A 15,134-nucleotide genomic window follows, 5' to 3' on the forward strand; every position below is an offset into this window, starting at 1 on the left:
GTCCGAGTCGAAGTCGGGGAGTCGGAGTCCGACTAATCTTCGAGCACAGGAGTCGGAGTTGGAGTCTGGTGCCCCAAAACTCTTGGAGTCGTTGTCAAGTGTTGCTCGTCGAGAGCTATTTCCAACAAAATTTGTTTGAAGTAAATCCGCCTTTAAGTTCGGAATCTATATTGACTTCCAGTTTTCCCATAGGCGCTAATGTTAACTGATTTGAACTGTACAAAAATTGAACGGAAAATTGTTTAAGTTAAAAAGATATTTTCGATACATGTTCTTCATCAAAAGCTCCTTCCAATCAAGTTTTTTGAAACAAATTCGGGATTGCCTTGAATTTCCTCGTAGGTGCTAATGTTCACTTTTGAATTGTTCAAAATTTAACGAAAAATTGTTCAAATCAAAAAGTGAAATATGGGAATCTTGTGGAGATCTTTTGAACGAAAAAAAAGTTGTTCGAATCGGACTATTCACTCAAAAGTTATTAGGGGGTGGGGGGGGGTTAGACAGACAGACATTTTTTCCCATCTCAAAACCCTACTTTACAATTTTTAACTTTTCGATATTTTTTTATTTTATTCATTTTTGACTTTTTTTTTCGCGATATTTTTAAGATGCATTAAGCATTCTTTCATGCTTTCTTCTTCTTTTTCTGACTTTCAGTGGGAAAGTAGGCTAAAAACGTTTTAACAGATTAATTTTCCCAATATTGGACTTTTTAATGTGACTCACTGGTTAACTGTCTAAATATGACCAACAGTGGCCAAAATGAAACCAAATTTAAAAAAAAAAAACGCCGAATTTGTCACCAAGTTGGTGAAAAAAACTTGGCGACCAAAAGCTTGGCGTTATATCGCCAAGTGTTTTCCAAGTTATAACACTACTTGAGTTTGCAATGAAATTAATAATGATTTCCCCCCAAAAAAAGGTGTAAAAGATCCCATTTGCAACATCCGAATGCAACCAAAAAGGGAGGTGCCCAACTAAACCCTACCAGGAGTCTGCGTACCAAATTTCAACTTTCTAGGACATATCGTTATTGAGTTATGCGAGATAGATACGCACATACGTACGTACATTAGGGTGAGTCGAAAAAACTCATTTTTTTATTTCGAAGTTGTAATAGCGCGGAAAAGTTGCGAATTATAAAGACAAACAAAGAAAAAAAAAGAATTATGGAAATCTATTGACATCTTCCTTTCGTGCATGGGGCCAAAAATTTGACAAAATATGAAAAAAAAAACATCATTTTTTGAGATTTTTTTAAAATTGTTTAATTAGATGTTTTGCGAATATAATAATTTGTAATGTCTTTAAACAGAGCCTCAAGTCACTGTTTAAATTTGGTTTCGATCAGCGAATATATTCGGACTCGCATGGGCCCCAAAATAATGAAAAAGTTATGTTTTTATGGTTTTTTGGTATTTGATGAATAATCAGTTTTTAAGTGTAATAGAAGAAACATTTTTTCAGTCAAACTGAAAATGAGATAGCAAAAAAAAAACTGTCAGATTCAGTCAATGTTTTCTGGTAGCGAAAAGCCTTAGAAACTCTCGCGCGCAGACGTCGGACAGCAATCCAGACAATAACACTCGCGTTGCTGGGGAGCTCTTCCACGCCATCCCCCTTCCTAGAACCACGTTAGCTGCCTCTCAACAGGGTTTTTTCAGTCTGTATATGTCAGCAGTAATCTCAGTAAATTATTATTTAGTTCAATCTAGCTGCTTTCATTCTGCAACTCTTGTAGTTTTTTTTGTCATAATATATGCCTGTGCAATGAGCAGTTTGTCTCCTCCACTTCAATGAGTTGCCATTTCTCTACAAGTTTAAGCTCTTGGATGGGAAGACAATGGAGCCCAGTACCTCTAAAGGGCCAACTGGTCTTGGTGGAAAGTTGGCTGTCTGGAGCATTACTTTCAAGCAATTTCCAGTGCACACGCAGACTATTGAACGTTGCGTAAAACTCGTCACGGTAGTCTCAGGAAAAGTTTGTGGAGCTGAATCTCGAAACGGATTTACACTCCTGTTTGTGAAAATTGCAACACCACGAAGGACTTACGCGAGTGAGCTGAAAATTTCAGGAAATGTAAAGTAGGGCATGATATGCAAATGATTGGAGTTGTAGACCGATAGCGCATGAGCAGCGCCCTCTGAACGGCGGATCGAATCGAATATAAATAAACGGCTGTAGCGAGACGTGTATGATTATCAGAGCCCGACTAATTAAAAGTGAGGTCCTAGGTTCACAATAATTTGGCGGCTCCCTGAAGACTCTTTAATGGGATACGGTGGTTACAGGTTTGGTCCCCGTCGGAATTCTTGGGACCTCTTTGTGTATCCCATAACTACGTAAATCATTAACCATGACCATGTGCATTTATGAATCCCTTCACAGCCCCTCATAGTTGTGACATGGTAAATTCGCTAATAGCAGAATGAAAAAAATTCTCCTTTAAGGAAGTTTTTTGCGATTAATGAATTATTACTATTATTTTTAATTACTATGCATAATTCTTTAGAAAATTTGAGGCCCCTTAGGAAGATGGGGCCCCAGGGCCAGGCCTAGTTGGCCTGTGCTATAATCAGGTCCTGATGATTATCGGTGGTTATATGCTTGAGTAAACGTTAACTGAATCCTTACTATGCCTCTTCGACGAAAAAAAGCGAAATTTGAGCAAATTTCGGAGTTTGAATGGAGCAGAATCCTCGGCCTTCGTGAAGCTAGATTGTCTTATCGTGCAGTAGCCGCTCGTGTGCAGCGTAACAGCAGCACAATCATGCGTGTTTGGAAGCAGTGGACGGAAGAGGGTCGGACAGCTCGGAAATCCGGGAGTGGACCCCGAAATGTGACGTCAGCTCGTGATGACAGACACCTGGTGCGTATGGCGCTGACGGACAGCACAGCTTTTTCTAGACAATTGGCAGCACACTGGTCAACAGCCACAGGTGTTTCACTGTGTGCTTCATCAATTCGGAGACGTCTGCTGCAGTGTAGGTTGCGCGCAATTATTCCTTTGTACAGGATTCCTCTCACGCAAATTCATCGCCGCCTGCGGCTACAATGGGTCAATGTGCATAGGAGCTGGCGTGTTGATTGGCAGTAGGTCGTCTTTTCTGACGAATCCCGCTTCAATTTGTGGCACCATTATGACCGAATTCGTGTCAGGCGCTATGCCGGTGAACGGCACATTTTGGAGTGCATTATCGAACGCTACAGTGGACGAACACCCGGAGTTATGGTCTGGGGTGCCATAATATATCATGGACGATTACAATTGCTATGAATTGTTTGCAGTTTGAACAGTAACTGATACATAAACGATTTTGTACAGCCCCAAGCTATTCCTTTCCTATAAGGATTGCCAGCGGCTGTATTCCAGCAGGAATATTCCCGACCACATGTCGCCAAGACTGCCAAATCCTACCTTGATTCGCAGCAGGTACAGCTTCTTCCTTGGCCTGCTTATTCCCCGGATGTGTCACCGATTGAACATGTGTGGGATTTCGTTGGGCGGCGTCCCGCTCGTTATCCTCGTCCTGTTGCTTCGACAGACGAACTTTGGTTGCGCATACAAACAATATCGAATACTCTTCCGCAGGCAGATATTCAAACTTTGTTTCACTCCATGCCGAGTCGTGTAGCAGCGCTTATTGCGGCACGTGGTGGTCACACAAAATACTAATTTCTATCTCTTTTTATCGTTTGTTTGGTTTGAAAATGTAATCATTTATTTGTACCATTACCATTCAACTGTGTATTAAACTTCATTCACCTATGATGCTTCCTTCATGGTGTTGCAATTTTCACAAACAGGAGTGTATTAGATATAGAAGAAAGTAAAAGAAAAAGAAAGAATTTCAATCATCGACTTGCAAATACATATGTAATGCTTTTCATATTTAACGCTTTCGATTTAAACTTACAATAGTATAATAGTGTATATAATTCATCGCTAACGTTCAATCATGGTGTTTGTGGCGAACATCAAGTAGACAGGCATTTCGTGATGTACTTGTACTTGTAAGAAATACGAAAAAAGAGCTTACTTTTTGTCTTTGCATATTCGTCTCTATTTTGATCCTCTATTCGACTGCTGCGTTACTTTCTTCGAACATTAAAAATTACAATCTGCGATAATATCTGCAACAATGGCGTCGGTAAATTGAATGAAAACATGACTCATTTGAGGCCACTTCATTATTGGTTGAATGTAAAAATTCCGCGATGGAAATTATGGTGAGTTAGTAGTACAGCCACAATCGGTATTGGAAATTTTTTTTGGAAACGTAAAAGTTTCGATGCCGGAAAACTATCGGTACGAAAACCAAACTGAGTACGCTTCCTCGTCTGTTTGGAAGAAGCAGAAATAACGTTTTAAGGGGTTATGTATTGTAGAGGAGTAAGAGTTTCTGAAGCATGTATTTATGTTATCGATAGGGGACTTTGGTAACTGAATGAAGGTAAATATTTCTGCATGAAGCGTCCATTGACTTTGGCGATATTCCCGTTCAGCGAGTTGAATGCATTCACAGAATTTTGTGCTTATTAAAAAATAATAATAATAATAATAATAAAAAGAAAAATTAATTTGAATTTTGTCATCTTGAATTCAAATTATGTTTTTCGCAATCACGAGTGTGTGTTTGCATGTGTTTGTGTGGGGGGGGGGGTAAGTGTATGTGTGTAGGCATGTGTGTTTGTGTCTGTGTGCAGTCATGAGTGTGTGGGTAGTTGTGTGTATGAGTGTTTGTGGGGGCGGGGTATGTGTGTGTGTGTGTGTAAGCATATGTGTTTGTGTCTGTGTGCAGGCATGAATGTGTGGGCAGTTGTGTGTATTTGTGTGTATGTGTAGGTGTCTGTATGCATGCGTGTGTGTATGTGTGTAGGGGTTTGTGTGTGCGTGTGTGTTGGTGCGTGTATGTATGCGTGTGTGTGTGTGTAGGATATGGACGCAACCTGGAGAGGGTTTTCGCTAGAGGAGCAGCATCGTGAGGCCGGCCGACTCGATGGGTGGTGCTGGCAGAGGGTGGCGCCGCGCCGGTGGGAAAAATGATAACACGCCAAAAACAGTCAAATGAAAGCAATAAGCAATCGTGATTGCTCAAAAAATAATTGGAATTTTGTCATCTTGAATTCAAATTACATTTTTCGCAATCACGAGTGTGTGTGTGTGTGTGTATATGTAGGCGTGTGTGTTTGTGAGTGGGGGTATCTGTGTTTGTGTGTAGGTATGTGTGTTTGTGTCTGTGTGCAGGCGTGGCATTCGAGAGGGGCGACGGTCACGGTGCAGGCATGAGTGTGTGGGTAGTTGTGTGTAGGTGTGTGTGTGGGGGGGTATGTGTATGTGTGTGTAGTCATATGTGTTTGTGTCTGTGTGCAGGCATGAGTGTGTGGGTAGTTATGTGTGTGTGTGTGTGTGTGTTTCTGTATGTGTGTAGGTGTATGTATGTGTGTAGATGTATGTATGTGTGTAAGTGTATGTATGTGTGTAGGTGTATATATGTATATGTGTGTGTATGTATGCGTGTAAGTGTAGGATATTGTCGAAACCTGGAGACGGTTTTCGCTAGAGGTGCAGCATCGTGAGGAGCCGGTCGACGGTGATGCTGCGGAGGGTGCTGGTGGGAAAATAAAATCATAGGAACGCCAAAAACAGTCAAGTGAGAACAATAAGCAATCGTGATTGCTCAAAAAAAGTGGTTTCAGGGTTGTCAAGTGCTATCATTTTCCAATCGGTGTACCATAACAATTGATAGATAACTGCCTCATTTTAGTTTATTAATTATTTCTCATATTTTTTAACACAGGAGGATGAACTTCAGTACAACAAATACTACGTTCGCCCCAAACACTTCTAACGAAGCCGTTCCTGATGTTTCTGGACGCACGTTTTCTATGAGGGTAGTTGTATCGACTTTTCTTCTTGTTTTGGGGTTGATGGCCATCGTGGGAAATGTTGCGGTCGTCATCGCTACCTTCTGGAACGAGAAACTTCGCAGCCAAGCAAGTAATCTCCTACTCGTGTATTTGTCAATGACCGATGCAATTACTGGGCTTTTTGTTATTATCCCGTCAGCGTTATCGGTTGGCATTGACTACTGGCCATTTGGTGATATCCTCTGCAAGCTGCAGAACGGATTTCTGTATACTTGTTCCTGTTCTTCTTCGTTCAATATTTCAGCAATTAGCGTGGACAGGGCGATAGCAGTGATGATGCCGTTGCAGTACCCCAATATCATGTTCCGTAGAAGGATAGAGTACATCTGCGCCGTTCTTTTCCTTCTGGGTTTGTCTGTTATTGCGCCATCACTATATCTGGACTGGACTATTTATATTTATGAAGAAGGAGCTTGCGGTTTTGACTGGAAACTTCCCGAAACGCAACAGTTTGCGTCAACATACGCTTTCCCTAGTTGTTACTACATTCCTGCTTTGTGTATGTTCATCTGCAACTATTTGATCATCGTTTCAGCCCGAAAGCAGAAGACCACAACACTATTTATAAGACGAGAGGGAACTTTAGCACCTGTTTCAAGTGACTCAAATATGAACAAGACGATAACGAGTGTTGTTGTGCTTGTCGTCACCTATTGTGTTTCCCTCGCCCCATCGGTTATCTTAAGAAATATCAGATTTTTAAAAGAAGACTTTTCTAATCCCCCAGAAGTTGACCTTTTCACAGTTATGTTGGTCTGTGCTTCTTCTGTGGTGAATCCCTTTATTTATGGCATTTTCAGAAAGGATTATAGGATGACATACAAAAAAATGTTTGATAAATTCAAAAAGTGGTTTTTTGGGTAGGGTTTTAATTTCTTTGGCTTAGTTTTTAGTTTAAAAAGTGGTGGTCAAAATTGTAAGGACAAAAGGAAAAACCACCACATCGTTACTACCTTTGGTCGGAAAGTTATGCAACTTTTATGACTAGTAACTAATAGTCAATGAAACTTTTTTTTTCTAACTTTTATTGGAAATGAAAGGTAATTCCTTATTTGTAGAAGGAAGTTTGAGTTTATACATCCGTGTGATATGGACAAAATTATAAGGAAAATTAGATTTGTGTGCTCTAAAAAGCAAAATTTGCAGGTTTTTTTGTTCTGCAAACTATGCTACATAACGATATAAATCCTAGTACAAGCAATTGGGAGAGTCACATTCTATTTTTACAGTCATCCCGCCAGATACGAATTTTAAAGAATTTTTGAAAAAGAAAGTAGTTGCGTGAAAATTTTTATGACATACTGTACGACAAATTGCAACAAATTTGAATAGATAAAGGTCCGTCATTTAGAGCTTTCTCAAAATTCTGGCAAATAAGGTGGAAAATTTTCTGTTTCTGTGTGTGTGAAACTAATGATGATAAGACGAGCTTACTCCAAAGAACAAACATCAAGAGATATTAGACGGGACTTAAGTTACAATGCAGTTCTCGAACTATTCAACATCTTTTACAAAAAGAGAAAAAGTTTCATTATGTGAAACTAATGTGACAGACTCTTGAAAAAGTTCATAAGTGACCAAGGGTTGCACGCACCCAAAATGCGTTGTTATGGGTAAAAACTAGGATAATGTAATGTTTTCTGACGAGAGGAAGTTTAATTAAGATGGACTAGATAGTTTTTTGCTACTTCTGGTACAATATCTGTGGAGAAAAAAAAATCTCAATGCGTACATTTGGAGCCGGCTCAGTAACGGTCTGATGAAGTTTCGCAACGGGCAGAAACTATGCCAATATCTTTTGTGCAGGGCTGAATGAATTCTGAAAGTAATGCTGATGCACTGAGCAATATCTTTTTAACCAAACTTACCGTTACATACGAGTTAAAAATTATTTGTTCCAGCAGAAAAATGCCTAATGATGTGTTTCTCAAACCTCAAAATCATTGTTTAATGCTGATTCCGTGAAATTGCTGTACTGGCTCGACAAAAGTTTAATGGAAACTTGGTGAGGCATTTTGGCACCCGAGGTATGGAAAAATGGCATTCAGTATCGAAACAAACAAGAACTGATTTTATCCATCGAAAAAAAAAGGATAAAAGTTTTCAAGAACATTCCTCAACTTCCACGACATCAAGATTGACAAAAGTGATTGAAAAAAAGGAGAGTTTTTGGATTACTAGGGTTTTTCCGGCCAAAACGTTAGTTTTCCTTATGTCTTTGTCCAGTTTTAACAATGACTTTTTTTTTTTTTAGTCGCGGCATAACATTTATACTTCCTACTTTCAAATGTTTTGCATTCCACAATGATTTCTGGCATACAAAGGCATTTCGTGTATAAATTTCACTGAATTCTTTCAGATTTTTTATTCTGTGCAATTTATCTGCAGGTTAAGCGACTCCTCACCACTCTGTGATGCTCCACACTTTTTACGCCTCAAATTCAAAGGAAGTTCCTACGCCCTTCCATAAATAATACTTCTACTTTTTGTAATGAATTTCATTGTAAAATAATGTACCGCCAAATCTAGCATGACTGTGTTAACACACAAATATAAAAAAGGGGGGGGCACCAAATAAATTTCATGTCCCGTGCCTTCCAAAATCATAGTCGGGGCCCTGTCACTATCTTTTTTCAACCTTTGTAAAAGTTTGAAATTAATAAGTTTGTTGCCCTGTTATTCATGCTTATGTGCAATAACGTATTAGAATTTGTATTTTACTCTTTCTATCAATAGATTCAAAAATAAAAAGTGCTACCTATAAATGTTTCTTTTATTTGTATATGAATTTGAAGATTTTTATTTTAAAAGCAAGAATATTAAGTAACCTTTTTTAAGTAATTGGCTCTCAATTGCAGAATTTTTATTTATAAATTTTTTACTGTTGTTATTATAGCATTTGATTGACTGTTTTAATCATAGAGTCAGTTATAATTTAATTTATTTAATCATAATTTATGGAATGAAAGTACCATTAATGAAAAAAAGTACTAAAAACTAAAACTTATTTCAATATGTTGGGGGCACCGGGATTAGTTGTTACAATTTTTTTCAATATTTTTTTCACACTAAACTATTTAAATTATTTACACGCAATAAACTTTAAAATGCATCTAAATTGTTTGACATTTTACTTCATTAATGACTTATTCTAATAAACTTTCATCATCATTATCATTGTCCGCGAATTACAATTTTCACAAGCATATAATTTATCAAATTTAGCATATCGGTCATGTGCCCGTTTGTCAAAATTACGACATTGAAGCCGTTTAGTTGGTTTTCTGGATTCTGAGTACGGTTTAGAGCAGGGCTGTCCAACTGGAGGCCCGCGGTCCGCCAACACATATTGTGTGGCCCGCCAACCTCTTATTCAGCATATTTCTTAATTCGACATTTCATGGTATGAAGAAGCATCCGAGACTACCATTCTTGGTCAAGCCGGGGTCTCCAAAGTTTCCTCTTGGTCGCTGTTTTACTTCTTTCATTGTATTGGGAGAAAAAGATACAGGACATCTACAGGTCAAGGTCAAGCAGTCCTATCCTGCACGCCGGTGTTCAAACGAATTCCTAGAAATAGTATTGCCTCGCGTTGGCGGAGGGAGACAGGGAGGGAAAAGCAGGCAGCATTTCAGATAATCAAAACCTGCCCGCAATTGGCTTAAAAATACCTCCCACTCCACCCACTGATTCTATAGGCTGTTTATTTCGAAAAATAATTTGAGAGTTTGTTCTCGTCAACTCTCCACTCTTTTCCGTTGATAATACTGATCTGACTGGTTGCGAGAATGTTAGGTTCCCGGATAAGGTTGCAGCTTGTTTGATAATCCTTTTGTTTCATTGCTTTATAATTGACTAGTGATACCCGCACGGCTTTGCCCGTAATAGAAAAATCAAAAGGTCTTTTGGTTCGCCTGTATATTTACAAATAATGTATGGTGAATTTTCTCGCTAGTTGGCTTGTACCCATCTTACGGTTCCACGTTATGATAATTTCGTATCTCGCCAATTGGCTTGTGCCCATGTTACGGTTCCACGTTATGATAATTTCGTAATTTACTCGACCATCTTATGATATTTTTTTTCTTAAAATTGGAATAGAAAAAGAACCACATCGAATTTTCGAAAAATCGCTTCGAGGCGCACACCCCCATGCTACATACTAACTTTGTGCCAAATTTCGTGAAAATCGGCCGAACGGTCTAGGCGCTATGCGCGTCACAGACATCCTACAGACATCCAGACATCCTCCGGGCAGAGAGACTTTCAGCTTTTTTATTAGTAACTAGTGGCACCCGCACGGCTTCGCCCGTAATAGAAAAATTAAAGGTCTTTTGGTTCGCTTGTATATTTACAAATAATGTATGGTGAATTTTCTCGCCAATTGGCTTGTACCGACGTTACGGTTCCACGCTATGATAATTTCGTATCTCGCCAATTGGCTTGTGCCCATGTTACGGTTCCACGTTATGATGATTTCGCAATTTATGATAGTTTTTTTTCTTAAAATTGGAATAAAAAAAGAACCACATCGAATTTTCGAAAAATCGCTTCGAGGCGCACACCCCCATGCTACATACTAACTTTGTGCCAAATTTCATGAAAATCGGCCGAACGGTTTAGGCGCTATGCGCGTCACAGACATCCTACAGATATCCTACAGACATCCAGACATCCTCCGGACAGAGAGACTTTCTGCTTTATTATTAGTAAAGAAGATAAAGATAATTTAACTATTAATTGTAATTGCATAAGAGGTAAGAGGTCATTGCTCAACTTTTTCAAATTGCGGCCCGCCAGGTGATCAGTGACCGGAATTCTGGCCCGTGAGCTCTTTGCAGTTGGACAGCCCTGGTTTAGAGCACTCTATGCAGAATCAGTATTCATCATCTTGCATACGAACGACGCACTGTTTGGACACACCTTTTTGCTTTTTTTTTTTTTTTTTTTTTTGCCTTTTTGTCGGTTGATTTCTTCTCTGTCAGACATAATTTTCTATTCACAGATTTTGTTTCCCAGCTTCGGCTTGCAAAGTATTTTTTACTGGTGCACCTATTAAAGTGGCGCTGACCTATGATTTCCGCTTGGGAACCTGCTGCGCACTCCTGCTGCGTTGGAGAAAGACCTACATTCGAATAATAATACATCATTTATTATTATTATTATCATTGTTGTAATTATTATTTATTCAACCATACATATTAACAATAAATCAATCATAGAATGAAAGAGATCAGAATTATTACTTTTATTACTATTGTCATCCAACTACAGTACTTTATATGAATTAAATCTTGCAATAAAACAGATCAGAAATAAGACTTACCACCACTAGCATTTATCGTACTACAGAATCTCTCTAGTGTCATGAAATTCATCGTCTGCCTTTCGTAATGAACTACCTGCAATGTACTTCTTTAACCACATCCAGGTCTGTTTCTTTAGGTGTTTTGCCCATGCCCGTCTTGTTTTTATAGTTCCCCGCCATATCACATTTAAAAAGAAAACATAATATTAAATTAAAACTTGCATGGGACAAGTTGTTACTTGTAACAACTAACCCCAACAAAATTGTAACAATTTGCCCCATGCGACGCCACTTTAATTCTTGGCACATATTACTGGTATTATATCTTTGTACAAAACTTTTAAATATGTTAGCACTTACCTAAAAATGTAGGCTTTCACGTGGTACAGAAATTAATTCGTTATCTGCACCGGCTTCGTCACAAATTCGGAACTCCAGCGCTCGAATACGCTACCTTGTGGTGATTTACAAAACTGCAAATGAAACTATAACATTGCCACGTTGCGTTCCACGTGTGTCTGTTGACGTAAACACAGGCAGTTTGTTCTGAGTATTTATTAACGCAATCGATGTCTTAGTTTGCTTTCAGCTACAGAAATTAATTCGTCCCTTAGTAGTATTCTCGAGCTTCTCAAAATAATGTTAGTTTTCATTATTTCCTTAATAATTGGTGAAAGCGAAAATTCTGGATTAACAAACTTGGATAACGTTATACAAGGTAAAAAATTTTATTGTTTTGTATGAATTTGTAAGAATATGGGTTTTTTTTTAATCTTAAATTAATTAAACTTACCATATTTTACAGCAGCATTTAGTTGGAATGGACAGTATGCAAAATATTTTCTTGAATATATTATCGTAGAACAAAATGAATAACCGAGAAAGAATTTACTTTATTCCTTTTATTCTCAGCTGAAATTTTCGCCAAGTTTCGCCAAATTTGTTTAGAGTTATAGTTTTAGTATAGTGCGAGCAAAGTAGCCTTGGCGAGATTTCGCGTTTTTAGTTAAACCATTTTTACTTTCTTCTATATCTAATATATAGAAGAAAGTATTGGATTCGTGCAAATTTTCGAATTTCGAATTTTGACGGATTCGAACGTTTTGAGGTGTGCTGAGTCCATTTCGACCATTTTTGGAAAATGTCTGTGTGTGTGTGTGTGTGTGTATGTATGTGTGTGTGTGTGTGTGTGTGTGTGTATGTGTGTGTGTGTGTGTATGTGTGTCACGTCTGTGTGTGACCAGTTTTTTGTGGCCGCTCTACAACAAAAACTACCGCATGAAATCGAACGAAATTTAGTACACATATGTGCCCCTATGTGAACTTGGGCCCATTAGTTTTTGGCGCGAATTCCTCTAAGGGGGGTGGAGCAATGGAACGTTTTTCGAGTTACGCGTGCTTGCTATTCCTCAGGAAGTAACTGGCGGAATCAAACAAAATTTGGTCCATATGTTGGTATTAACAGGAACAGGTACTGATTCAATTTTGGTGTCAATAACTCAAACGGGAGATGAGCTATAGAACGTTTATTGTCGTCAATTGTGACTGCTGTATCTCAAGAAATAATGAACGGAATGAAAGAAAAATTTATCGGCAAGTAGCCCTTAGTGGGTATAAGAACTGATTTTATTTTTGTGTCAACAGCTAAAAAGGGGGTAGCGCAATCACCCGTTCTTTTTTTCCATTTTGAGTGCCCTATCTCAAGAAGTAATGCTACGTTCTGGTTGAAATTTGGAATATAAGTGAATCCATGCGTAAACAGGCTTTGGTTCAATTTTGACGCCGATCGCTCCAAGAGGTGTTGATTTTTTTTTTTTTTTTTTTTTTTGCGAATAAAAATATTTTTATTAATGCAACAATAAGAAAGATAAATCGTAATAGATTGTCGTATGCGTATTTCTCGTGATTTTAATTGAATGGAAATGATCGGAAATATTATCTCAATGATTTAAAATTTTTAACTGTTGCCATCTTATGTTTGTTAACAAATAAAATATTTGTAATTAATTCAAGCAAGGCTTTTAAAATAACTTTCAATTTTCGCTCTTTGCTTTGCTTTTGCAATAATTCAGACATTGGGATAGTCGTCAAGTTTTTGCATGTGTAATTTTGTTTTTGTTGGGAATATTGCTTCCTCGTCAAGCATGGAGAGGGATCAGAAAAAAAAAAAGAAAAATATAGAAGAAAGTTTCGTGATGGCCACAACATACTAGTTAATTTTTATCATGACTGGAATAAAATGGTAGTAAGATTACAGAATTCGATAAGTGAAAAGAAATAATGGTCAATCAACTGAAAAGAAAACTACCACCATATATCCGTGAGAATTTTGTTGATGATTTGCATAACATGACACAATTAAATCGTAACTCAGAAATTAGAAAAATCGAAACAGAAAATTTTTAATAAATTAACCGATTCGGGAATTCGAGAGAAATAACTCAGCTACAAATGGAAAACAATAAGCGCTAGCCAAGCAAGGCAAAAAAGTATCATCTTCCTTCGATAACAATTTGTAATGTCATATTGAATTTTCTAGCATCAATTGTTATTCTTGTCAAGCCACAATTATTATTTAGTTTTATCAAGAATTGATAAATACGGAATGGGACTATTCGGCGCGGCCGTTTCGGCTCCGCCGTTTTGGCGCGGGCGTTTGGGCGCGAAACCCATTTCGGCGCGACCATTTCGGCGCGGCCCATTTCAATACGACCTGTTCAAAAATCGAAATTGTCAGCATGTAAATCTGCCAAACATTGCTTCAAAATTCAAGATATCTTGTTTTTTAAGGTTCTGAAAAAAAATTTATGAAGTAATATTTTTAAAGATGTATTTTGTTTTCTTTTTTATTACTAGTTGATAACATGTAAGTTTAAAAACATCTTCATAATTTTTCGAAGTAGATAAGTTAGGAAACAGCATTGACATTTTTCTATGAAATGTAAATATAAAACTCATTCAATTTAAATAGAATTTTTTTTTCGTTGCTGATCATTAATTTGTGCACTTACTTAAATATCTTTTCTGTATAAAATTAAAAAATGTCAACTAATAATGAGATGAATTTTTTATATTTTTTATTGGAAAAAGTTAACGTATTGAGAAACTCACACGTAACCCTGCTCTCTACAAAGTTAAGTTGTATAGTGTGCTTTGAACACACGATAGACAAGAAAAAACTTTATTATGTAAAGATTATTATTATTTATTGCTTTTAAGTTTCATAAAAACTAATATAATGAACAAAAAATATTTTAAACTTTTTTTTAAAATAAAAATAAAATATTTTGTCTTTTTAGTTCCTGTAACTGTTCTATAGCACTAAACTGTCGACTGACTATTTCGTAACAAAAAAAAGGCAATAATAAAAAAAATAATAATAATAATAAAACTTTTAAAAAAAAGTAATTTACAAAAAATTTATAAATTGATTACCGAAAAATAATAGTGTTTAAAACTAACTTTAAAAAATAAATGATTTTTTAGTCAATAAAAAAAATCAAACATTGCCCTAAATTTACCTTGATGTCCGTACATGGGTTTGTAATAGTTAAGTCGAGCTTTTTAGTTAGTTTGAAACGTGTTTTTACGTAAAGAAGACTTATGAAATTATTTCCAATAGCTGCTACAACAAAGAAGTAATCACCACAGAAACACAAAACGGCTCAGCATTGATTTAAAAAAAAATCGACAAAGAGGTAGGACGGGTACTGGCATTATTTGCTAATTTTTCAAGATATTTTCTTTTATGTTATTGCAGTAAAACATACGTGGATCACATATGCCCCCCTCTTTTTCCCCACTGTAAATTTTAAAATAAATTTTAACTAGCTTCTAGAGCGCTAAATTCACATTCTTCTTCCAGAAATCTTTTTCCTTCTTTGAACTAAAATT

The 15,134-nt window shown here is 37.1% G+C and overlaps 1 protein-coding gene across 1 annotated transcript in view; it reads left to right on the forward strand.

The window, feature by feature from the left end:
• The first annotated feature begins 2,272 nt into the window (after nucleotides 1-2,272).
• The window catches only part of LOC129219665 (probable G-protein coupled receptor No9), a 29,882-nt gene continuing 17,020 nt past the window's right edge, over nucleotides 2,273-15,134 (forward strand). Inside the window, exons 1-2 of the mRNA XM_054853945.1 lie at nucleotides 2,273-2,292; nucleotides 5,803-6,281. Coding sequence (XP_054709920.1) covers nucleotides 2,273-2,292; nucleotides 5,803-6,281 — 499 coding nt within the window. The remainder of the gene's footprint in view (nucleotides 2,293-5,802; nucleotides 6,282-15,134) is intronic.

Source organism: Uloborus diversus, chromosome 1 (genome assembly GCF_026930045.1).
Source record: "Uloborus diversus isolate 005 chromosome 1, Udiv.v.3.1, whole genome shotgun sequence".
NCBI lineage: Eukaryota > Metazoa > Arthropoda > Arachnida > Araneae > Uloboridae > Uloborus > Uloborus diversus.